Raw genomic sequence first — 24,421 nt, 5'->3', positions numbered from 1 at the left:
TTGAGACAATAATAAAAAGTGTAATAATCTGCTAGGTGTAGTAACACATGCCTATAAGCCCAATCACTTGGGAGGCTAAGGCAGAAGGTATAACAAGTTTGAAGCTAGCCTGGACAACTTAGTGAGACGCTGTCGAAAAGTAAAAATTTATAAACAGAATGTGAATGTAGTTCAGTGGTTGAGTGCTTGCCTGGCATGAGCAAGGCCCTGGGTTCAATCCCTAGTACCACAATTAAAAAATAAAATAAAAGGGCTGGGAACGTACTCAGTTGTCAAATCCTTGCTTAGCACTCATGAGGTCCTACGTTCAATCATCAGGACTGTGGAAAAGAAAAAAAGAGGTGGGATGGTAGTGGTGGCAATAGTCTGTAACTGAGGAATTAGGAAGGTCCTAAAGGACTACCACATAAGAGTCAAGACTTTCTAGATTCCACCTAACTTTTTAAAACATATTTTTTTAAGTTTCAGATGGACACAATACCTTTATTTTATTTATGTGTTGCTGAGGATGGAACCCAGTGCCTCACATGTGCAAGTGCTCCACAACTGAGCTACAACTCCAGCCTCTACATAATGACTTTCATTAGGGCTCCCTGATTCAAGTCAGCAATGATCCAATAATTTACTTTTTTTTTTTTTTAGTTGTTGATAGACCTTTATTTTATTTATTTTTATGCGGTGCTGAGAATTGAACCCAGTGCCTCACACATGCTAGGCAAGTGTGCTTCCACTGACCCACACCCCCAGCCCCCCAATGATTTACCTTTGATCCTACTGACCACAAAGACAAAGTAAGCTGTTCCTTTATTTAATTCAGCAGGTAGCTATGGATTCCAGTCTAGAAAAGGTTTCTGTTAGGTGCTGGGCCTAATAATTTCAGACAGAAATTATTCCTGCCCTTCAGGAATTCATAGTCTAGAAAGTCAAGCAGCTATATCAATAAGAAGCCAGAAAATAATGTGTCACACTAGAGATATGCCCCAAAACTGTTTACAAGAAGAAAGATCAAGTAATTATGCCTAAGACATAGAAGATAAAGTAAGAAAGATGCCAAGAGGGTTTCAGAGAAAGGGACATTTAAATCATTTTAAAGGTCAACAAAGGGGTTGGGGGTATAGCTCAGTTGCTAGAGTGCTTGTCTCACAAGCCCAAGGCCCTGGGTTCAATCCCCAGCACCAAAAAAAAAAAAAAAAAAAAAGTCAACATAATGATTTTAAGAGAGTGGTTGTTTAAAGCAAAGAGCAGGAGTAAAGCTCTGGGGTTGCGACTCAGTGATAAGAGTGCTCACCTAGCACGTGTGAGGCACTGGGTTTGATCCTTACACCATATAAAAATGAAATAAAGGTATTGTGTCCACCTACGACTAAAAAAATTTTTTTAAAAAAGGTAGATATATAAACACAAAGCATGCTGGACATGGTGGTGCATCCCTGTAATCCCAGGAGGCTCAGACAGGAAGATCACAAGTTTGAGGCCAGTCTCAGCAACTTTCCCAGACCCTATCTTACAGGGCCAAGGATATAGTTCAGTGGTAAAGTGCCCCAAGTTAGATCCCTAGTGCCAAACATACACAAGCATATATATTTAGTGACAAGAAAGCAATGAGATTTGAGGCAGTAAATCAACAGAGATATACTGGGACCAAATTGGAAAGGTTTTCAATTTTATAACAAGGAGCTTAGACTTCTACTAAAAGCAAAGGATTTTAGGCAGGGGCCTTGTGGCAATGTGGAAGATGAATGACTGGGGCTTATGGAGATCAGTTATAAGACATAACCAGTAACCAGAGTGAGCACTGGCTGGGTACACCGGTGCACACCTGTAATCCCAGTTAGGCAGAATTAAATTCCAGGCCAATCTTGGCAATTTAGTGAGTATTTGTCTCAAGATAAAAAATAAAGGGCTGGGGATGTGGCTCAAGCAGTGGTGTGCTTGCCTGGCATGCATGCGGCCTGGGTTCGATCCTCAGCACCGCATACAAACAAAGATGTTGTGTCCGCCGAAAACTAAAAAATAAATATTAAAAAAAGATTCTCTCTCTCTAAAAAAATTAAATTAAATTAAATTAAAAAAATAAAGAAAGTTGGGATTGAAGCGATACGCAAACAAAACAAACATGAAACAACAAAAAACACTATATAGGTAAAATTGACAGGACTAGCAATTAAATGCATATGGGTAGACGAAAGGGAAAACTAAAAGATGATTCTGAAGTTTCAAGCATGAGTAATTAAGGGGCAGGTAATATTGTTAAGGGATATGCAGAATACAAAGGATTATTTCCCCTTCTAACACACCAAATTCATCTGCAGGATGTTTAGATAAAATTGTCCAATAAGTAGGTTTTCAGGTCAAGACAAAGTCAGGGCTTGAGATTTGGGAGTCGACAACATGTATGTTAAAACTAAAGAATGGATAAGACTTGGGCTTGGGTTGTGGTTCAGCAGTAGAGCATTCAGGTAGAGCGCTGCACTGCTCTACTGCATGTGAGGCCCTGGGTTCGATCCTCAGCACCACGTAAAAATAAACAAATAAAATAAAGGTTTTGTGTTCAACTACCAAAAAAAAAAAGTGGATAAGACTCTTTCAATGAGAAAGATAAAGGGGCTGAGGCTGTAGCTCAGTGGCAGAGTGCTGGCATAGCATGTGTGAAGCACTGGTTTCTTAGCACTGCATGAAAATAAACAAATAAAATAAAGGCATGCTGTCCGTACACAACTACAAAAAAAATTAAACAAAATAAAAAAGAAAGCACATAAGACAGGAAACATCAACATTTAAGGGACAGAGGCAGAAGTGACTATTAAAGAGACTAAAAAGAATATTCAGACATATTGAAAGAAAATCAAGAACAGTATCAGTGTCACACTCTATGTGACAAAAAGCTTTAAGGTGCAGTAGTCATAAAGAGGCTGATAATTGAAAGATCACTGGAGCTGCCATCAGGTCCTGATGTTAATGAGAAAGATTCTTGTTAAGTAACTGGTGCTAACAAAGTGGCCTAAGGATGAATAAAGAGGAAAATGAGTGTAAACTGATTTTGCTAACTGAAAAATAAAAGAACTAAATCAGTAGCTGGAAGAGTAAGCAGAAGTTTTTCAAAATGGAACATGCATAAGAGGATGACAAAAGGAGAAGGTATCATTGAAACAAAGAACAAAAAGTCAAAGAAATGAGGTTGACAGCACAAGTAGCAGGGCTGGTCTTGCAAAGGAAATATAACACTTCTCTACTAGGAAGAGAGAAAAAGGTTAACTTAGTGAAAATACAGATGTTTTTAATGAGAAGGATAGGAAAGTTTGAAGAAATGCTTCCATTTCCTCAATGAACTAAGAGGCAAATCATCTAATATAAATTAGGTCACAATCCAGAAACTAGCAATCAATAGTGTCTGTCTTACTTGCCAAACTATGAAATCCTTGATGACAGGGACCTCCTTAAGTTTTTTTTTTTAATACTTTTAACCTAACTTAGTACCTCACACATAGTAAAGGATCAATAGTTGTTTACTAAATGAATAGATAACACAACTCTCACCTAACTAAGGCTGCAAAACCAAACCCATAAATACACACTCCAAAACAGACAAGTATTAAAATGTCATATAAGGAAAGCAAATGGCTGGGTTTACCCACGGTTGAGTGCTGACAAAGAAGACACAAATAGTAGAATAAGCAAATTAACTGAGAATCCTGGTAAACAACAGTTTAACAATTGACCAAATATTTGTTAGGTAATATAACAACACATTTCTTAAAAAGTAAAACTAGAGCCTGATGGAAAATTGGGAAAGTTGTCAGAATAACTTCAATTCAGAAGGGGCCAGAGACCAGATTTAAATAATACAGGGTACAAGAAATGCAAAGTATATCAGGTCTAGATCTTGGTTTCCAAATGACATTCTCCAATACAAGGAACCTTAGAGGATTAGGGGATCAGAAGGCAGGGGCAGGAAAAATACAAGATAAGCCTGAAGCATCTTATGTATCTGAAAGCAATAAAGGGGCAGGCAATGTGGCATACACCTGTAATCTCAACAACTCTGTAGGCTGAGGCATGAGAATCCCAAATTCAAAGCCAGCCTCAGCAACTTAGTGAGGCCCTGTCTCTAAATAAAATATAAAAAAGGGTTGAGGATGAGACTTAGTGGTTAAGTGCCCCTGGGTTCAATCCCTGGTACAAAAAAATAAAAAGGAAAGGGGATGTAGCTCAGAGGTAAAACAACCTTCAATTCAATCCCCAGTGCCCCCCGCAAAAAAAAAAGCAATAAAATTCAAAAAAACAAATTGTGTACAAAAAAATATGATCAACATGAATTCCCAGGGGCCAAAGTTGGGTTAATTGAGAAATTAAGTTATGTAGTATTAAATTATAATCCAAGTATAAGATAAATATACATGAATCCACACTAATATAAATGATGGTCTAATAAAAGAAGATGAAAATTCCTTACAGAATTCCAAATAACAGATACAGATAATGCCCCCTCTGAGGTAAAGCTTAATTTCCACCAACCCATTGAAGTTGGGCTAGTATTAGTGATTCACTTACAAAGAGTAGGCAGAGAAAAAAGTTAACTTTATCATGCAGAAATCTGGCAAATATTAACATTGGTAATGTTACTTGCATACCATAGACACTATCATTGTGTTATGAGAATGGTATTTTACCTGTGGTATTCATTCAAAAACCATAAGCTGGGGCTGGGATTGTGGCTCAGTGGTAGAGCACTTGCCTAGCACATGTGAAACACTAGGTTTAATCCTCAGCACCACATAAAAAAAAGCTATTGTGTCCATCAACAACTAAAACAAACAAACAAAACCCCATAAGCTAACAATGAGCAAAACATCAGACAAACCCAGATTGGGGGCTACATATAGGCTATCTGGCCAATATTCCTCAAGATATTTATTATGAAAAACAAGGAAAGACTGTCACAGAGGATACAAAGGATATGTGATAAGTAAATGCAATGTGTTATCCTAGAATGGATCCTGGAACAGAAAGAGGATATCAGTGGAAAAACTAATGAAACCCATAGTAAGAAGTTCAGTTCACATAATGTATCAATGTTAGCGTCCAAGTTTTGACAACATACCATGGTAAAATATCAGGAGGAAGAAAACTGGGTAAGGGTAAAACTCTGTACTCCCTTTGCAACTTTTCTATATTTTTGTTATTCTTTCCAATACTGAGGATTTAACCCAGGGACATTTTACCACTGAGCTACAACCCCAGTGCTTTTTATTGAGATAGGGTCTCACTAAATTGCTGAGGCTAGCCTGGAACTTGCAATCTTTCTGCCTCAGTCTCCTCAGCTGCTGGGATTATTGGTGTGCACCACATTCTGTAAACCTAAAATTACCCCTTTCCCAATGAAAAGAAAATTGTTCCAAAATAAAGACCATATTTAAAAAAAAAAAAAAAAAAAGAGGAGGAGGAAGAGTTGGGGCTGCCCCTGTTTCTTTTGGCTCGCCTTGTTTTCCTTTTTTGCTTTTTGGAGTACTGGGATCAAACCCAGGACTTGGCACAGGTGTTAGGCAAGGGCTCTACAACTGAAATATACTCCCAGCCCTTGGTTCTCCACTCTTCTGGGAAGTTGTGGAACAGTGACCTGATCATGAAACTTTACCTGGGATTGAAGTAGGGTAAACTTCACTAATTAACACATTCAGGAACACAACTGTTGTATATCTGGAAACATTTGCAGAGTTCAGAATATGAAGTTGTAACCATATTCTCCCCATTCCCCACCCTCTCAATACACCAGAGACATGGCTTTTTTATTTAAAAAAAATTTTTTTAATTGGTTTACAAAGGAGCTACAGACTACATTGAAACTAATCTTTGTACAAAAGGAGCGGGGAAGAGCCCCAAAACACCCAGACAAAAGGTAGGGGGAAAAACAAGAAAGAAGATACAAAAGGAGCAGGAAGAAACTGAAAAACAAGAAATTAGCATCATACATACACAAGAGTAGGCTGGAAAAGAGCAAGATGATAGAGCATTAAAAGTATTTACCCACACAGCCCTGGTGATAATTGGTTTGGAATCAACAACAAACACACAGCATGAGATTATTAAGAAGTTTAAAAGGCAACAGTGGTATGGAGACTGGTTATTGCCAGTGTTAAGAGAGAGAAACTTGTTTTAGGCACCAGAGATTGAAGCACCACCCCTCGCCCCAGGATGATGACAGACTTGGGAAGAGGAGCAGGTCCTGGGACAGCTGCCACTGGTGTATAGAATATCAGATATTCTCCTCATATTCTTTTTCCCCTAGACTCTAGGTAAGGGCCATGCATGGGATGCCACTGGGAGAAAGGGATGATCAGAAATATGAATAGCTGCCCCTGTTGACATTGTTCAAGAGCAGTTAGTTACTGGCAAAGCTGGGTAGAGGAAGCCCAATCCTCCTCTGTGGAGAAGGCACAGAGTAATTCCTGAAGGCAAGAAATAGGGAAGCACACACCCAAAAACAGAGTGCCAGCTGGGAGGTCCCAAGGGTAGGTATCAATAAAGTCCTCACTACCTGCACCCCCAGCCAAACCTGACTTTATTTTTTATACTGAGCTGGGACTTCAGAGAATTAAAGGACAGATCATGGTTAACTAAATGAAGGGTAATCCCTTCATTTAGACAAGGAAAGCTGGGCTGTTTGAAGGAGCAAATGGGAAAATACTCCTTTCTTGCAAATGAATGTTGTGGAGAAAATCTTTTTGGGTTTGTTAAAATCAAAGTGGAGAAGGCCTCGGGGAGGAATGAAGCCAGGAACTTCCCTTCTTTTCCTTTCCTGGTCTTCAATCTAAGGCAAGTGAGCCAAGTGTGGAAGAGGGAGTATAAATTTAAGCTTAAGGCTGCTTAATGTCTTCCTGGGGGCTGGTATTTACGGAAGGCAGACAAAGAAAAGAAATAGGTCAACCTCAAAGCTGGTCTGCTCATCCTCCTAGGTCTGTACCCCCGGAGTAGAGCCAAGATAGGCACTAGAAAGAACACAGTCTCCCAAACAAAAGTAATAACATGCCCATATTTTATCAGCAGTTCTCAAAAACAATGTTTTCCGGGGTTGGAGAAGTGCCATATCCTCCTCCCTTCCCCCAAAGCTACTGCTGCCACCTTTCATCATTGCACATAAATTACTGGCTTTCTTCTAAAGGAAGATGAAGTCTGAGATTTCACATTTCTCCTCCCAACCCCAAGAGGCTACACAGCTTTGGCTAAGGGGAAGGAAAGTTATGCAAAGAGCCCCTTATCATTTGAGGCAGCCAATCTGTCCTCATTTCCTTGGTACCTGATCTCCAAAACTCTTTTGATCTGATCCCAAGGTCCAAAAGGCATCAGGGTACTTACAACTGAATGAAAACTTTAAGCATGTAGCACCAGGGCTCCCCCAAAGCATAACAGGGGCCTGATTAGCACCCCAGGAAAAAAACCTCAAAAAGTGTATAAATTTATTGCGTCCTAGCAAAGATCTGCAGCTTCCAGTATTCACACAATGTGAAGATATTTAACAATACAAAATATATTCTGAAAGTCAAACACCTGCAGTTCATAGTGCTTTCTCAGATTTGTTAAAAAAATACAATGCTTAGTTTCCTATATAGGATATACAAAAGCAAAAAATATATATATGTATATAGTAGAAATAAATCAGCCATAGTAATTTACAGCTTTTGTCTCCAACCCTCCCCCAATCATAATCTTTACCCCATACTTCAGTCTATACTTTTTGGGATCAAAGGTTCTATGTATTCTGAAACCAGGCTGAGAAATATCCATTAAACTGCATTCTGCATAGCACCCAAAAACAGAGTGCCAGCTGGGAGGTCCCTGAAGGAAGATGGTGTGGGTTGTTACTTCTCTGGGTAAAAAGTGAGACAGTTAAGTGATAAGCAGATGAATGTGAATGGGCAACCTGAAAGAACAAGACAATGAGTGCTTTCATTTTACTAGTCCTGGTCATGCCCAACCCTGCAAGGTTTGGTCATCAAAAAAAAATTTTTTTTTAAATCATGAAAATAGGTTCGGAATATGCATGTCAGTTACATTAATTTCTGCTGGCCTAAAGTTCAGGAAAGGGGAATTTTCAGTAAAGAGCTCCTGACTCAAGGAATGTAACCACCTAACTTCTCCTGGAAAAGACTAAATGGCTTGCTGCTGCTGGGAGACAGAAGCAGAAGCTGATTCCATTTGTGGGCCAAACAAGATGCTGGATCTGAAGCTTCCTCTGTGGGAAAGAAATAAGATAAGTGCAATGAATTGGATATAAATTCACTCATGGTAATGATAATGAACCAGCAACTTTTCACCCAAGAGAGAAACACCATCAAATAACCTCATCTAAAAGCTTGTAGTTCTCAGCATCAGTAAGCTAGTTTGCAGCTAATAATTTCATACTGGAGAAGATTCCATTCCTGGAAATGCTCTATGGAGCAAAATACTGTATACTCCAGCATGTTAACTTGTCCCTTTCCTCCAAAAGATGCCAAAGAACATGATTACAGACATAAAATAACCAACTCTAAGTTCTGCCTTTCAGTAGGAATAAAGTGTGTGATGATGAACAGTCATGGATGACTTTTACTTCAGGATTCTTAATCCGATCTGGGTAAAGTTCCTTGCAATAGTTCCTGAGGGTTGATAACAGTATTGTCTTCAGAGAAAGGACCAAATGGAGTGAACTATTGTTTAGAGTATTAACAGCTATTATATTTCAATTTAACAACAGCATAAAGTTACCCAAAACTTAATTTGAATGGATTTTATATAAAATGTATAGTAGAATCATAGCATCATCTATTGATAGCCAAGATAAAAAGATTTAAGTACAAGGACTCTGCCATAGAGCTGGATGATAGGTTTCACTTTCACACAAAAATAGTTTCTTCTTTAGAAAGTGCAGAATATCCCCCAGTCATAATTATAACTGATTTAGCAAAAGCAGAGAAATGACTTCAGGAACATACCCAGGTTTTAAGACAGATTTCTAGGTAATGCGCCTGAAAGGCATTTTGATCTGAATTTATTTTCCAACAATTTCAAATATAATTTCTCCTCTGAATGTAGATATATACAGGCACAAACACACAGTCATACACACAGTCATACACAAACACTTCTCTATCAGATCAGGGTAATTTTTTATTGTAGGTCTCTTTTAATATTGGCTAACAGAAAACCTATCCCCAACCTGACAGATAACACTCATACACACAGCCATTTCCACACTTCCTCACAGTGAAAAGCTCTCTAACAAGATACCAGAAGGTCAAGAGAGACAATGCTTTAATGGCTGGGCTTTGAGGACAATTCTGTTGCATTTAAATCTCAGTGCCAAATGCACCAAGAGTTCCCTGCCGCTATAATTTTTGGATCAGTCTCTTCTGGAATCAGTCCATGGAGAAAGCAGGAAGATTTCTCCCAATCTCTCCTATAAACCACAGTGGTAAGACAAGATTTCTTTTTGTTCTGGGCTATCATTCCCATGATCATGTGCTTCCCTTTCCCTTAGGAACCACCCAAGTACATATAAGGAAGAATTAAGGGAAAAAAATCATAAGAGCCACTGTCTTGCCACTAGCACATGCTCTGGAGTTCTGCAGAATGGAAACCTGAACAGATTTATTGGCTGATATTCTTTAACAACACAAAGGGAAAGAAACTACAGGAATGTTCAAAAGAGGAAGTGTACTTCCTTTCAGAGTATGAACTCAGAAGCCCATACATCAAGGCTTAGAGCTACCTTGGAAGACAATGGTATCAAAGTCCAAATAACTCCCAACTATTTGTCACTTCCTCTTCTGAGCACATCTTTTTCCTATTGGAATTCCCTATTTATTATTTGACTACTTTTTGACAATTTATATAAACAGATCGCGGATTATCTTGTTTAAATGGTCTCTTGTACAATTCCACAGAAAGACTTGCTTGATTCTTGATGCTTAGAGGAGCTAATGAAGGGAGATGCCTTTGACTCTCCAGCACCATGAAGGTGCCTGCGTCAGGAGTATTTTGAACATGCCCTCCATAGCTATCTCAAGCATCATACTAAGCTTCAAGGTTTTTCCATTCTGCTGATGGGACTAAGGCTTTTAAAAGATTGACAGAAGTGCCTCATCCAGGGACCATTACCAAAAACAAAACATGAAGTGATTAGGTGAGAGAAGGGGAGATAGAAAGGGTTGAGTCAAGAAAGGAGTGCAAGAAGCTGATCCCAAATAAAAAGATAAAATTAAGAAAGGAAAAACATTATGTATGTATATATAAACTAAAAGCAGAGCATATAAATGCTTACTCTGGTGGGAAGCCAAGACAACATCTACAGAAAAGCTTGATGTGTCACAATAAGGCTCAGCCCTAAGGAAATAAGGCAATTAAAAAAAAAAAAAAAAAATGACCAAGCTATTTTGGTCACAGAATGGTCTCCTTCCTCCTCCCAGCCAACCCCTGTGAATGCATCTCTATATATCTTTATATATATATGCATATATATATATATATAATATAGAATCTGTTTTTTGTTAAAAAGTATTTCAATGATCATATATATTTATCAAGGCATGATGGCTTTAGGTAAGGGGGGGGATCCATCATGGGAGAGCTGAGAAGGGGAAACAAAGGAATGGGAGACTGGGGTAAGAAGTATAAGAAGAAACTGGGATCAAACAAATGCTCATCAAAGGGTGGCACCAACAGAATTTTCACTGATGTTTCCCACCTGTAAGGAGGCACTGATGATACGGGTGGGTGTCAGAACCCTGTCTCTTCTTTGTATCCATCCCCAAACTCTTCCCACCACCATGCATTTTAATGCCTCATGGCTCTCTCTCTCCCACATGTCTCTTGGACCCATGCTAACTTGCATCCCGGGGGTTGATGGGTATTGGCCCATAGGTCTCTTGCCCCGGTTGCCTGATCTCAGAAGCCATTGCCACTGATATTAATGGACTGCAGATCCGCCACCTGCATGACGTTGATGCCACTGTTGGCAAGACGGGCAATACCCTCAGGACAGATGGCCTCCATGGCTACCATATTGGTGGTAATAAGGGCTGAAGGGGTGGCAGTGCCGCTGCCTTCTGAACCTGCCCCACTGTCCAGGGGCAAAGTGCCCACACTCAGGGCTACACCTGGGCCTCCCTTCTTATTCTGGTGGGTCTTGATATGCTTTGACAGGTGATCACTCCTCATGAAGCGCTTAGGACACTCAGGGCAGGCAAATTTCTTCTCACCTAGATAAAGGGAGAGAAAAAAGGTAAGAAGCTGACATGTCAGGAAGTGAAGATATCTTGCCTAATTTACCACCTTCAAACTACATCAGGTGCGGTGGCTCACACCTACATTTGAAATAACTCAGAGGGCTGAGGCAGGAGGTCAGCCTCAGCAATTCAGGCCCTAGGTAACTTAGCAAAAGCATGTCTCAAAATAAAAAACAAGCTGGGCAAGGTGGGGCACGCCTGTAATCCCAGGTGCTAGGGAGGCTGAGGCAGGAGGATCCCAGGTTCAAAGCCAGCCTCCATAATAGTGAGGTGCTAAGCATCTTGGTGAGACCCTGTCTCTAAAAATACAAAACAGGGCTGGAGATGTGGCTTGGTAGTTGAGTGCCCCTGAGTTCAATACCTACTACCCACTCCAAAATTAAATAAATAACAAAAGGACTGGAGATGTAGCTGCATGGTAAAATGCTCCTGGGGTGATCCTCAGAACCATAAATATGTAAATAAACAAACAGATAAATAAATAATTACATGAGATAGAATAAAGTCAGCCGTAGAAGGTGACAAGAACATGAGCAACCTAGCAAGTATCGTTTCCTTTCTTGGGGAAGAAAAATAGATAAAGGTTGGTTAATACTGAGTAAAGCAAGGCAGAACTTAGCAGGAAAGTAGGTAGGACAAAGACCAAGAAGAGCAATGGGGGGGCTGGGGTTGTGGCTCAATGGCAGAGTGCCTGCCTAGCATGCAGGATGCACTGGGTTTGATCCTCAGCTCCACATAGAAATAAAATAAAGATATCATGTTCACCTAAAACTAAAAAATAATTATTAAAAAGAAAAAAAAAAAAAAAAAACAAGAGCAATGGGGGTCAGTGCTTCTCTTCAAAGTCAACTTGAAATCTATAGTTTCTTCCATTTTCAAATTTTTTAGATCAATTCCAATTCCATTTATGGTCTACATATTCACTTCCACACATAAGTTGCTTGGAAATTTTAGCTATTTCACAGACATATCTTCTGTCTTTCCATTCTGTCCTATTACTGTTTTTTTTCCCTAGGCTCTAGCTTACCTGTGTGAGTGCGTTTATGTCTCTGCAGCTCATCCGAACGTGTAAAACGTTTCCCACAATATGACCAGGTACACATGAATGGCCTCTCGCCTGTGTGCCAGCGCAAATGTGCCCGTAGGTGTGAGGTCTTGCCATATACTTTGCCACAGCCTTGAATGTGGCAAATATGCTGTTTCTTTTTGCCAGGATCACCAGAACCCCTGAAATTGAGAACACAACTATTATCACTCACTCTGAAGACTGAAATTAAAGAAGCATAAAATATTAACAGCAATAGCTATATTGCAAACCCCTTTTTTTCATTTTCTTTTTTTAAGTATGGGGATCGGACCCAGGGCACTTAACTCCTGAGCCACAACCCCAGCCCATTTTATATTTTATTTAGAGATAGGGTTCTGATTAGTTGCTTAGAGCCTTGCTAAATTGCTGAGGCTGGTTTTGAACTCTCAATCCTCCTGCCTCAGCCGTCTAAGCCACTAGGATTATAGGCATGTGCCACCATGCCTAGCCCCAAGCCCTTTTATTTTTTTATTTATTTTTATTTCTTTTAATATTTATTTTTTAGTTGTAGTTGAACAGAATACCTTTATTTTTATTTATTTATTTTTATGTGGTGCTGAGGATCAAACCCAGCGCCTTACACATGCTAGGCAAGTGCTCTACCACTGAGCCACAACCCCAGCGCCCCTTTTATTTATTTATTTTTTTTTTGGTACCAGGGATTGAACTCAAGGGCACTTAATCACTGAACCACATCCCCAGTCCTTTTTTGTATTTTTTTTAGAGACGGGGTCTCACTGAGTTGCTTAGAGCCTTGCTAAATTGCTGAGGCTAGCTTTGAACTTGGAAACCTCCTGCCTCAGCCTCCAGAGCCACTGAGATTATAGGCATTCACCACCATGCCTGGCCCTTTTTATTTTTTGAGATGGGATCTCACTAGGTTGCCCAGGCTGGCCTCAAACTTGTAACCCTCCTGCTTCTGTCTCTAAAGTCCCTGAGGTTATAGGCATGCAACAGAGCATCTGGTTTTAACCCAAACTTTTCTTCCTTCCTTCCTTTCTTTCTCTCTTTTGCAGTGCTGGGGCTTGAACCTAGGGCCTCCTGCATGCTCCACAGGTACTTAGTACTGAGCTTTAACCCCAAACTCTAAACTTTTATTTTTAAAAAAGATAAATCTAGACAGGTATAGCAGAGCATGCACGGAATCCCAGCTACTAGAGAGGCTGAGGCAGAAGGATCACAAGTTCAAGACCAGACTGGGCAACCCAAAGAGACCCTATCTCAGGGAAAAAAAAAAAAGGGGGGGGGTGCTGGGGATGTAGTTTAGTGGTAAAGCATGCCTATGTTCAATCTCCAGTATTTAAAAAATAATCAATCTAGCAGATTCTGCTTCTTTTTGTTGTTATTTATTTTTTGGTACTGGAGATTGATGCCAGAGGTGCTTTACAAATGATCTACATTTCCAGTCCTTTTCTATTTCTTATTTTAAGACAGTGTCTAGCTAAGTTGCTTAGGGCCTCCCTAAGTTGCTGAGTTTGGCCTTGAACTTGTGATCCTCCTGCCTCAGTCCCCTTTAGGAATACAGGTGTGTGCCATCATACACAGTTGATTCTGGTTCTTCATTGCCAAAATTCAAGTTTCCTCTCTACTGAATATTTGTTCTTTCCTGCTTTCTTGTTCCTTAATCAACTTTGTTGTCTATATTTTTAGAAAGAGATGATCGTTTGCTTGATACAGCTGAGTCAGAAGGATTACAAACTCCAGGCCAGCCTCTATAATTTAATGAGACCCTGTCTCAAAATAAAAGAGAGTTGGGGGTATAGTTTAGTGGTAGCTCCTAGGTTAAACCCTTAGTACCACCAAAAAAAGAGAGACAGATGATCACTCTTACAGTGATTTGTGATGTCTGAAGACATTTTCTTGTCTTCTAGAACTTAAGTCTCAGACCAAGCATTACCCATGGGAAATATTATTATAGTGGTATTTTTGGTTATGGACTCACCTAATGAGCAAAAAAGGGTCTGCCCATTTAAACACTTGGAGGGAACTTTAAAGAAAATGTATGGTTGGGGGCTGGGGATATAGCTCAGTTGGTAGAGTGCTTGCCTTGCATGCATAAGGGCCTGGGTTCAATCCCCAGCACCACACACAAAAAAAGAAAATGTATACTCAGACACAGTGGCCCACGTCTGTCATCCCAACAGTTGGACAGGCTGAGGCAAAAAGCTGAGGCAAGTTCAAAGCCAGCCTTAGCAACTTAGTAAGACCCTATCTCAAAATAAAATACAAAAGTAGAACTAGAGTTGTGACTCAGAGGTTGAGCACCCCTAGGTTCAAACTCCAGTACCAAAAAAAAGTAGTATTTTACAATTACAAAATTTTTCTCCTAGAACAGGAATCAAGAGCCAAATGGTAAAAAATGAAACCCCAAAAGGTAACACAATATCACAGACTCAGTGGAAAAGGTGGATAGACTGAATAAAAGTTAAAACAGAAGAGAACAGCCAGATGTAGTCCCATATACCTATAGTCTTGTCCACTTAGGAGCCTGGAGTAGGAGGACTGCTTGAGCCCCGAAGTTTGAGGCCAGACTGGGCAATATAAGAAGACCCTATCTTAAAAAGGGGGAGGGCAGGAATAGTGACACACACCTGTAATCCCATTGGCTTGGGAGAGTTCAAAGCAAGCCTCAGTAACTTAGCGAGGCCCTAGCTCTAAACAAAAACTTTAAAAAGGGGCTGGGATGTGGCTCAAGCGGTAGCATGCTCGCCTGGCATGCGTGCGGCCTGGGTTCGATCCTCAGCACCACATACAAACAAAGATGTTGTGTCAGCCGAAAACTAAAAAATAAATATTAAAATTCTCTCTCTCTCTCTGTTAAAAAATAAATACAAACTGTACTTTAAATTAAAAAAAAAAAACTTTAAAAAGGACTGGCGATATGGCTCTGTGGTTAAACGTCCCTTGTTTCAACCCTTGGTAACAAATAATTAAAATTTTTTTTAAAAAGAGGGGGAGGCATGAGGGATCAATGATCCCAATTAGTGCAATGTATGTTAAAACAAAAATGATATTTTTCCTCCTATATGAAGTAGATCCCATGTTCCTCTCAGGAAACAGTTCTGAGGCATTTTTTCCCCCAAATCAATTTATGACATATGCGATCCATTAGTGGGCACTGAGATTTTCAAGAGGGAATTTTCTTGTGTTTTAACAGCACATATTATTACTAACAAAGGAAAAAAAAAAACATAACAGAAATAAAATCACATTTAGGAGCAAATCAGAGAATTTCCTTCAAAAAATGTAAGTAAGCCATGTGAAACTTTGTTAGAAGAAAACTGTGCTCTACTCGGTGCTTCTGACTTAGGCACATATGGCCCACTTTTCTATAATGCAGGATAAACGAGAAAAACTCAATTTATTTTCTGTTTTGGTACTTTCTTATTTTTATATTTTTGTGCTTGCTTATTTAATGGAATAAAACTTTAAACAGTTTTTGTTTAGAAAAAGAAAAAAAAAAAAAGTTTTATTGCTTTGCTAGCAAAGGAGAAACACAGGGACTCCTGTCCCAGAGGCTGTGATTCTCCCCATCAGGGGCTAACAGATTTTTATTTTGCTAATTTATTTTTTCACTTTAATACTAGGGATTGAACCCAGGGGCACTCAAGACCTAAGCCACATCCCTAGCACTTTTTATTTTTTATTTTGATGCAGGATCTCACTATGTTGCTGAGGCTAGCTTTGAACTTTCGATCTTCCTGCCTCAGCTTTTCAAGCTGCTGGGATTACAGACATGTGCCACCACACCTGGTTGGGAACAGAATTTTATTTTATTTACTTTTTTTTAATTAATTAAATTTTTTTTTAGAGAGAGAGAGAATTTTAATATTTATTTTTAGTATTTGGCGGACACAACATCTTTGTTTGTATGTGGTGCTGAGGATCGAACCCAGGCCGCACGCATGCCAGGTGAGCGCGCTACCGCTTGAGCCACATCCCCAGCCCGGGAACAGAATTTTAAAGAGCATTTAAAAGATACTACTTTCTGGGCTGGGGTTGTGGCTCAGCGGTAGAGCACTTGCCTCACACATGCAAGACCCTGGGTTCGATCCTCAGCACCACATAAAAATAATTAAGTGAAATAAAGGTATTGTGTCCAACTATAACTAAAAAACAAATTTAAAAAAAAGAGAGATACTACTTTCTGTTCTTTTTCAAAAATAGTGACTTCAAGGAAAAGAATAGTACTTAGAACTCACCAGAGGTAAATAATAGGTGCTACTGATGAAAAAATTTGTCAGAACTTTGCAGGATCTTTTAGATTCCCTGATGGAAAAATTTTCTATCTGAAGTAAGCATTTTTTATTTTCAGTGAAAGCAATAGTCTGGGAATCTCATGATACTCACAAAACCACTGTAAGAAATCATTACAGGGTTGGGGTTGTGGCTCAGTGGTAGAGCACTTGCCTAGCATGCGTGAGGCACTGGGTTTGAGCCCCCATACCACATAAAAATAAGTAAACAAATAAATAAAGGTACTGTATCCATCTACAACTAAAAATGTTAAAAAAAAAGAAATCATTACAGAAGGTAGGTTTTTCTTTGCTTTTCTACAAGCAATCTTGTTAAAATCATCTTAAAATAGACATTTGATGGTAATTATTATACCAGTTAAATCCATCTGATTTCCTTAACTCTGGGTGGAAGTGGAAACCTTTAAGTCCCTAAATTGTAACAGTGAAGAATGAAAGATTAGAGCTGGAATCAAAGTCCCATAATATGGCTGGGTGTGATGGCACACACCTGAAATCCCAGAGACTCAGGAGACTGAGGCAGGAGAATCCCAAATTCAAGGCCAGCCTCAGCAATTTATAGAGGCCCTAATCGACTTAGTGAGACCCTGTCTCAAATTGTATAAAGGGCTGAGGATGTGGCTCAGTGGTAAAGTGCCCTAGGGCTCATTCCCCAGTACAAAAAACAAAACAAGGGCTGGGGTTGTGGCTCAGTGGTAGAGCACTTGCCTAGCATGTGTGAGGCCCTGGGTTCCATTCTCAGCACCACATATAAATAAAATAAGTAAATAAATAAAGGTCCATCAACAACTAAAAAAATAAATAAATAAAAGGAGAGAGAAAAGAAATCAAGTTGTTAAAAAAAAAACATTGCTGAGTCTTAAATATTAAAAAATTAACTCTCTTCATTTTACTTTCTAGTCCATTAATTTTTCTTGTTTCTTTGTTTTTTGTTTTTTTGTTTTTTTAAGAGAGAGACAAAGAGAATTTTAATATTTATTTTTTAGTTTTCGGCTGACACAACATCTTTGTTTGTATGTGGTGCTGAGGATCAAACCCGGGCCACACGCATGCCAGGCGAGCGCGCTATCGCTTGAGCCACATCCCCAGCCCCCCATTAATTTTTCTTTATATTCAAAAGAGTCAACTGGGTAAACTTACCTTCCTTCACTGTCTTTACAGTAAGGGCAGGTGCATGCTTCTCGCCGGGTTCTCCGACCAGCTTGGGGTTGGGGATCTGGGCTGTTCTCTCCTTCTTCTCCACCTGCTGTGTCATCATGTATCCCATCACCACCAGCCCCATGGAGGCCAAGCTGAGCTCCATGATCACCTGAAATTAAGGGAGACCAGGGTCAACATGGGTAACTGATAGGCAATGACAGACTCAGGCATCTCAATGACATCTCACATTCATTCACAGCACTGTTTATTCAAGGATTTTTGTTTTCCACCATTACTGGGGATTGAACCCAGGGACACTTTATCATTAAGCTACATTCCTGAACCCTGCTACTTTTTTTATTTTGAGATAGGGTTTCCCTAAATTGCCCAGGTTGGCCTCAAACTTATGATCCTTCTGCCTCAGCCTCCTGAATAGCTAGGACTGAAGGTATAGTCCACTAAGCTTCAATCTCTTCAAGGTTTTGTTTTGTCTTCAGTACTGGGAATTAAACTATGATTTCAAAGGTGTGTGTGTATGTATGTGTGCGTATGTGTGCATGCTTGCATGCTTAGTGCTAGGGTTGAACCCAGAGGTGCTTTATCACTCAGCTACATTGGGGCAGTCCATTCTGTTTTTTTTTTTTTTTTTTTAAGACAGGGTCATACTACGTTGTTGAGGCTGAACTACAACTTGTGATCTTCCATTCTCAGCCTCCAAGTTGCTGGAACTGTAGGCATGCACGACTGTGTCCAACTCAAATACAAAAGTTGGGTATGAGAGGCTGGGGCTGTAGCTCAGTGGTAGAGCACTTGCCTTGCAAGTGTGAGATCCTGGGTTCGATCCTTAGCACCACATTAAAATATATATATATTGTCCATCTACAACTAAAAAAAGTTTTTAAAAAATTGGATATGAGGGGGCTGAGGCTATAGCTCAGTGGTAAAGTGCTTGCCTTGCATGTGTGAGGCACTGGGTTCAATCCTCAGCACCACATAAAAATAAATAAAGATACTGTGTGTTCATCTACAACCAAATAAATATTTTTTAAAAAAATTGGATATGAGTGCCAGGCAAGGTGGCGCACACCTATAATCCCAGTGGCTCGGGAGGCTGAGGCCCTAAGAAACTCAGTGAAATCCTGTCTCTAAATAAAATATAAAAAGGGCTGTGGATGTGACTCAGTGGTTGAGTGCCCCTGAGTTCAATGCCTGGTACCAAAAAAAAAAAAAAAAGGGTTTGAGGGCTGAGGTTGTAGCTCAGTGATAGAGTGCATGCCTAGTATGTTGAGTCAGTAGGTTCAATCCTCAACACCACATAAAAACAAATAAAATAAAGAATGTATGGAGCATGATATTCCCTTTCAAAAAAATTGGGTATGAGGTTAGAAATAATAATTTCAAATTTCATTTAAAAGGGGGGTGTGTTGGCATATCATCATGTGTCTGTATTAATCCCAGTGTCTAGGGAGGCTGAGGCAGGAGGATCACAAGTTCATGACCAGTCTTAGCAACTCAGTAAGACCCTGTCTCAAAATTGAAAACAAGAAGGGCATAAGATGTGGTTCAATGGTAAAGTGACCCTAGGTTCAATCTCTATTACTTCAAATAAATAAATAAATGTTAATTTTACAAAGCAGGGGCTGGGTATGATGGCTTGTACCTATAGTTCCAGCTACATTGGAGGGCTTAAAGTAAGAGGTTCGCTTGAGCACAGAAGCTGGAGGCGAGCCTGAGTGGCATAGCAAGACCCTAACTCTAAAAAAATAAATAAATAAATAAAAACATAGATTTTTAAAGAGAGATGAAATGCCAGCAAAGCTTCAATATCATGCCAGAATTTGTTGCTTCCCCTTGTTTCATTTCTTCTAGTACTGGGGACTGAACTCAGGACCACTCTACTATTGAGCTACATCCCCAGCCCTTTCATTTATTTATTTTGAGAAAGGGTCTCCCTAAAAATTGCCAGGGTTGGCCTTAAGCTTGATCCTCCCAAGTTACTCAGATTACAGGCATGAGCCACCACACAGGGCTCGCCTGTCTTTTAATAACAGTTTTTTTTTTTAGAAAAAGAACAGTTTAGGGCTGGGGATGTGGCTCAAGCAGTAGCGCGCTCATCTGGCATGCGTGCGGCCCGGGTTCGATCCTCAGCACCACATACAAACAAAGATGTTGTGCCTGCGGAAAACTAAAAAATAAATATTAAAAATCTCTCTCTCTCTTAAAAAAAAAAAAAGAAAAAGAACAGTTTAATCTTAAAATGTGACATTGGTTAAGTTATGAAATATATTAAAGACTTTACTTTCCAAGATGAAAGTAACTAGAAAATCAGAGGCACAGTTTAATAACAGTCTTGCCCAGGCCAATGATTGCCTCTAGCATCAGTTTCTAAAACAGCCATGGCTGTTAAACACTTCTTTTTCCTCAAAGGGAAGAGGTGTGCTGAAATCATGATCTTCCAAGAAGACCACCATGATAAGTCAAAACCCTAATCTCCTATGAGAAAGAAAGAAAAAAGAAACTTGGGCAATACTAAAATAAACTGAAATAAGGCCTCCTTGGTAACTTTAAAAACAGCTAGTTCTCATATAGTTACAAAGACACTGTAGGGATTTTCCTTCCTGTTAGAGTCTGTAAACAAGTCTGGATGGCGCCTGGCATATTGCCAGAGGGAGTGGTTTGTGAAGTAACGCCAGCGAGCCATTAAGCGTGGAGATTCCTTATTGGTTGACTGATGTATCTAGTTTATGCTAATTAAGATAAGCTGTGTGGAATGTATAAATACCACTCCTGTCCTACAATAAACGGTTCCCACTCCTGCTGTATCAACGTACACAAGTTATTCGTCAACCCCCTGTTATTTTGCTGCAGCCGGACTGCGGCACCTTCCCTATTCATATGATCTCTGAAATAATTTTACGAATGCTGGGGACTGAACCCAGGGGTACATAACCACACAGTCCATCCTCAGCCCTTTTCCTTTTTTTTAGTTGGAGATGGACACAATACCTTTATTTTTATACGGTGCTGAGGATTGAACCCAGTGTCTCACCCACACTAGGCAAGCACTCTATCACTGAGCCACAACCCAGCCCCCACCTTTTATTTTTAAAACTGATGATTTAAAACAGAATCAAGTATTTATTCTCTCTCCTACATTAGCTTTACCTCACAGTAACCAAGTAGTTGATATTGGGATGAATTTGGAGGCCATTCATGTAGTTTTCTTGGCATTATATTTTATCATTTCTAGTTGTATGTTTCTCAGCAATTAATAGTACAATCTCTTCTATTCTCCCTTTTCCTTTCTAATTTGCTACCTCTAATTTACTTTGACTTTTCAGATTAATAAAATTACTATTATTTAAATAGATAAAGTATTGTGTATTATGAAAACATCTGTTTCTGTTACCTAGAGAGGAGACTTTTATTTCCTCATTTGGGGCTGTAGCCAGATACCTGATGTTTCTCTGGAATAAGTGATATGTTAATCAATACTACCTTTCAGCATGACTGAACACACAAATGCTTCATGATCTGAGATAGATTCATTGGATTAAATCTAATGTGTAAAATGAAACATGTCCAGAAAACACAGTGTGTCTTTAATGAGATGTATTTTTCAAATTCAGCTTTACTTTATTAATACTTACTGAATTAATGTTAAAACAATGTTCCTGTGGGGCCTGGTGTGGCACATGCCTGTAATCCCAGCACTTGGGGAGGCTGAGAAAGAAGGACTGCAAGTTTGAGGTCAGCCTTGGCAACTTAGCAAGACTCTGTCTCAGCAGCACATAAAAACAAATAAATAAAAATAAAGGCATTGTGTCTACCAGAACTAAAAAAATATTTAAAAAAATAAATAAATAAAAGGTTAGTTTCCTAGACTCCTCTAAAGGTGACCAATAAGTTTCCTGAAAAATCAAGTTTGTTGAGATATATTTTACATATCATAAAATTTATCCATTACATAAGCTTAGAGTTCTCAACTGGGGCCATTTTGCTGTCTAGGAGACATCTGGTAGTATCTGAAGCCCTTTTTGATTTTCATGTCTGACATTCAGTGCTGCTAAACATTCTACAATGCTCAAGACCACCCATCTATTTATTTATTTCCTCCAATACAACAAAAAATTACCTGGCTTAAAAATGTTGATAATGCTGAGAGAAACCATAGTATAGACAAACACATAGAGTTGAGCAACCACTAATACAAACAAGATAGACGCAAGATAAGACTTTTTTTTTTTTGTTACTAGGATTGAACAAAAGAGCTTACTGCAAACTCTACCACTGAGCTAGATTCCCAACCCTTTTCATTTTAAGACACAGTTCTGCTACATTGCCCAGGCTGGCCTTGAATTTGTAATTTTCCTGCCTCAGTCTCCCAAATCACTGGGATTACAGGTGTCTGCCACCATGCAAAGTGAAGCAATATATAGAATACCTTTTTTTACTTGCATCATTCTGGGGATTGAACCCAGAGCCTCATGTACTCTAAGTAAGTACTCAACCACTGAGCCACACATTCCTAGCCCAAAATATAGAACACTTCTATAACTTCAAATAGTTCCCTCATGACTCCTTGTATCAATTTGTTTTCTTTCTTGTATCAATATGACCCAGATTTAAATTTATTTGATGCTTCCATTCATTGTATTCATCCATGAGTTACTAACCTTATCAGATGCTCAAATTGTTCCACACTTGGTCATAGATACATAAAATTGGCTGTGGAGTTCTTCTGACAAGACAGTTCACATTTGATATTTATTATGTGCTCTATATCTAGAATTAGGGCTTTTTTTTTTTTTTTTAAAGATTTTTGAAAAGAATTTTTTTTACCTTTATTTATTTATTTTTATGGGACGCTGAGGCTGGAACCTGGTGCTTCACAGGTGTCAAGCAAGCACTCTACCAGTGAGCCACAACCCTAGCCCCAGTTTTTTTTCTTAAGACTGGTTCTTACTATGTTCCCCTGGCTGATCTCTATGATCCCACCTCAGCCTTTCAAGTAGCTTCAATTACAGGTGTGCACCACCATACCTAGCTTTTAGAATCAGCTATTCCTCAAGTATTCCCAATAATCCTAGTTCGTTTTCATAAGAAATTAATGTTTTGATACTAATTTTCGTTCTGGGGTCATTTTTGTTACCTGATGATCCAGTAGATTCCACAGAACAGGGAACACACCATAGGAACAGTAAACAAATGCTATTTGCTGAATTTTTTTTTTTGGGGGGGGGCAGGGCTGGGGATTGAACCCAGGGCCTCGTATATGTGAGGCCATCACTCTACCAACTGAGCTATATCTCCAGCCCCCTGAATTCTTCCATGTAGATTGTTGGCTAGTATTTAAGTGTCTTACATGTTAATCCAATGACTTTGGCACTTAACAAACTGCCAAAATGTCTCAACATTGATCCATTTTTCCTTTCCTTCCTGATTGATTAGGTTTTTTTTGTTCGTTTGTTTTGGTACCAGGGATTGAACCCAGGGGTGCTTAACCACTGAGCTACACCCCCAGCCCTTTTTACATTTTATTTTGAGACAAAGTTTTGCTAAACTGCTTAAGGCCTCACTAAGTTGCTGAAGCTGGCTTTGAACCCTTGATCCTCCTGCCTTAGCCTCCCAAGTTGCTGGGATTACAGGTGTGTGCCACCACACCAGGCTTGAGTCACATCCCCAGCCCTTCTTATTTTATGAGACAGGAGGGTCTAAGTTGTTTTGGGTCTCAATAAATTTCTGAGACTGGCTTTGAACTTGCAATCTTCCTGCCTCAGCCTCCAGAGCTGCTGGGATTACGGGCATTGACCCACTTGTTTAATTTTACTGGACTGTCTCAGTGTTGGCTGTTCTGGTTAATTTCTGCATGAATACTTTGGGAAAGTTTTCTTTATCCCATGGTGTTGATTTGAGTCCTTGGAGAGAGACTGTTCATTTGAATACTAGTTTTTTTTTTGCCTACATTTTTCAATTTTCCCTCTGTTTCTTTTATTTTCAAGCTCCCTTCTCTTCTAGTATATGTAAATGTTTTTGTCTTTTTATTTTATTGAGGCATTATCTGTTTAGTTTCATCTTTAATATAGATACACAGATATCAATATCTACATATTCATATCTATTTCTCTATACATCTATGTCTTTCTATATATAAATTTTTGCAATACTAGAAACTAAATCCAGGGCTTTGCATACATTATGGTGCTAGTACTCTACTACACAGCTATATCCCCGGATCTTTTTATATTGTATTATGATACATGGGCTTATTAAATTGCAGGCAAGGCTCCAATTTGTAATCCTCCTGACTCAATTCTTTGGAGTAGCTGGGATTACAGGTGTGTAACATCATATTCATTAATTTTCATCTTTATAATCAAAACGACTTTTTTTTTTTTCAAACCTTGGGATTAAACCCAGGGATGCTCCACTGCTGAGCTATGTCCCCAGCCCTTTTTTCTTTTTTTGAGTTTTTTTTTTTTTTTTTAGTTGTCAATAGACCTTTATTTTATTTATTTATATGAGGTACTGAGAATTGAACCCAGTGCCTCACACCTCACACATACTAGGCAAGCGTTCTACCACTGAGCTATAACCTCAGCCGCCCAGCCTTTTTTATTTTTAATTTTAAGAAAGGTCTTGCTTTTGCCCATGCTGACCTTGATCTCGAAAACCTC

At 39.2% G+C, this 24,421-nt stretch overlaps 1 protein-coding gene across 2 annotated transcripts in view; it reads right to left on the bottom strand.

Moving 5' to 3' along the window:
- Positions 1-7,440: 7,440 nt before the first annotated feature.
- Sp1 (Sp1 transcription factor) overlaps positions 7,441-24,421 on the bottom strand; it is a 38,318-nt gene continuing 21,337 nt past the window's right edge. For both annotated transcript variants that reach the window (XM_046436058.2, XM_046436059.2), the window contains exons 4-6: positions 17,745-17,913; positions 12,289-12,488; positions 7,441-11,234 (exon numbers count right to left, since the gene is read on the bottom strand). In XM_046436058.2, coding sequence (XP_046292014.1) covers positions 10,921-11,234; positions 12,289-12,488; positions 17,745-17,913 — 683 coding nt within the window. In that variant the 3' untranslated portion in view covers positions 7,441-10,920. The remainder of the gene's footprint in view (positions 11,235-12,288; positions 12,489-17,744; positions 17,914-24,421) is intronic.

Source organism: Marmota monax, unplaced genomic scaffold, assembly GCF_021218885.2.
Source record: "Marmota monax isolate L192 unplaced genomic scaffold, Marmota_monax_Labrador192_F-V1.1 WCK01_AAM20220418_F8-fsc00012, whole genome shotgun sequence".
NCBI lineage: Eukaryota > Metazoa > Chordata > Mammalia > Rodentia > Sciuridae > Marmota > Marmota monax.
Note: the sequence above shows the minus strand (reverse complement) of the source record. Positions and strands in the feature narration are given on the sequence as shown.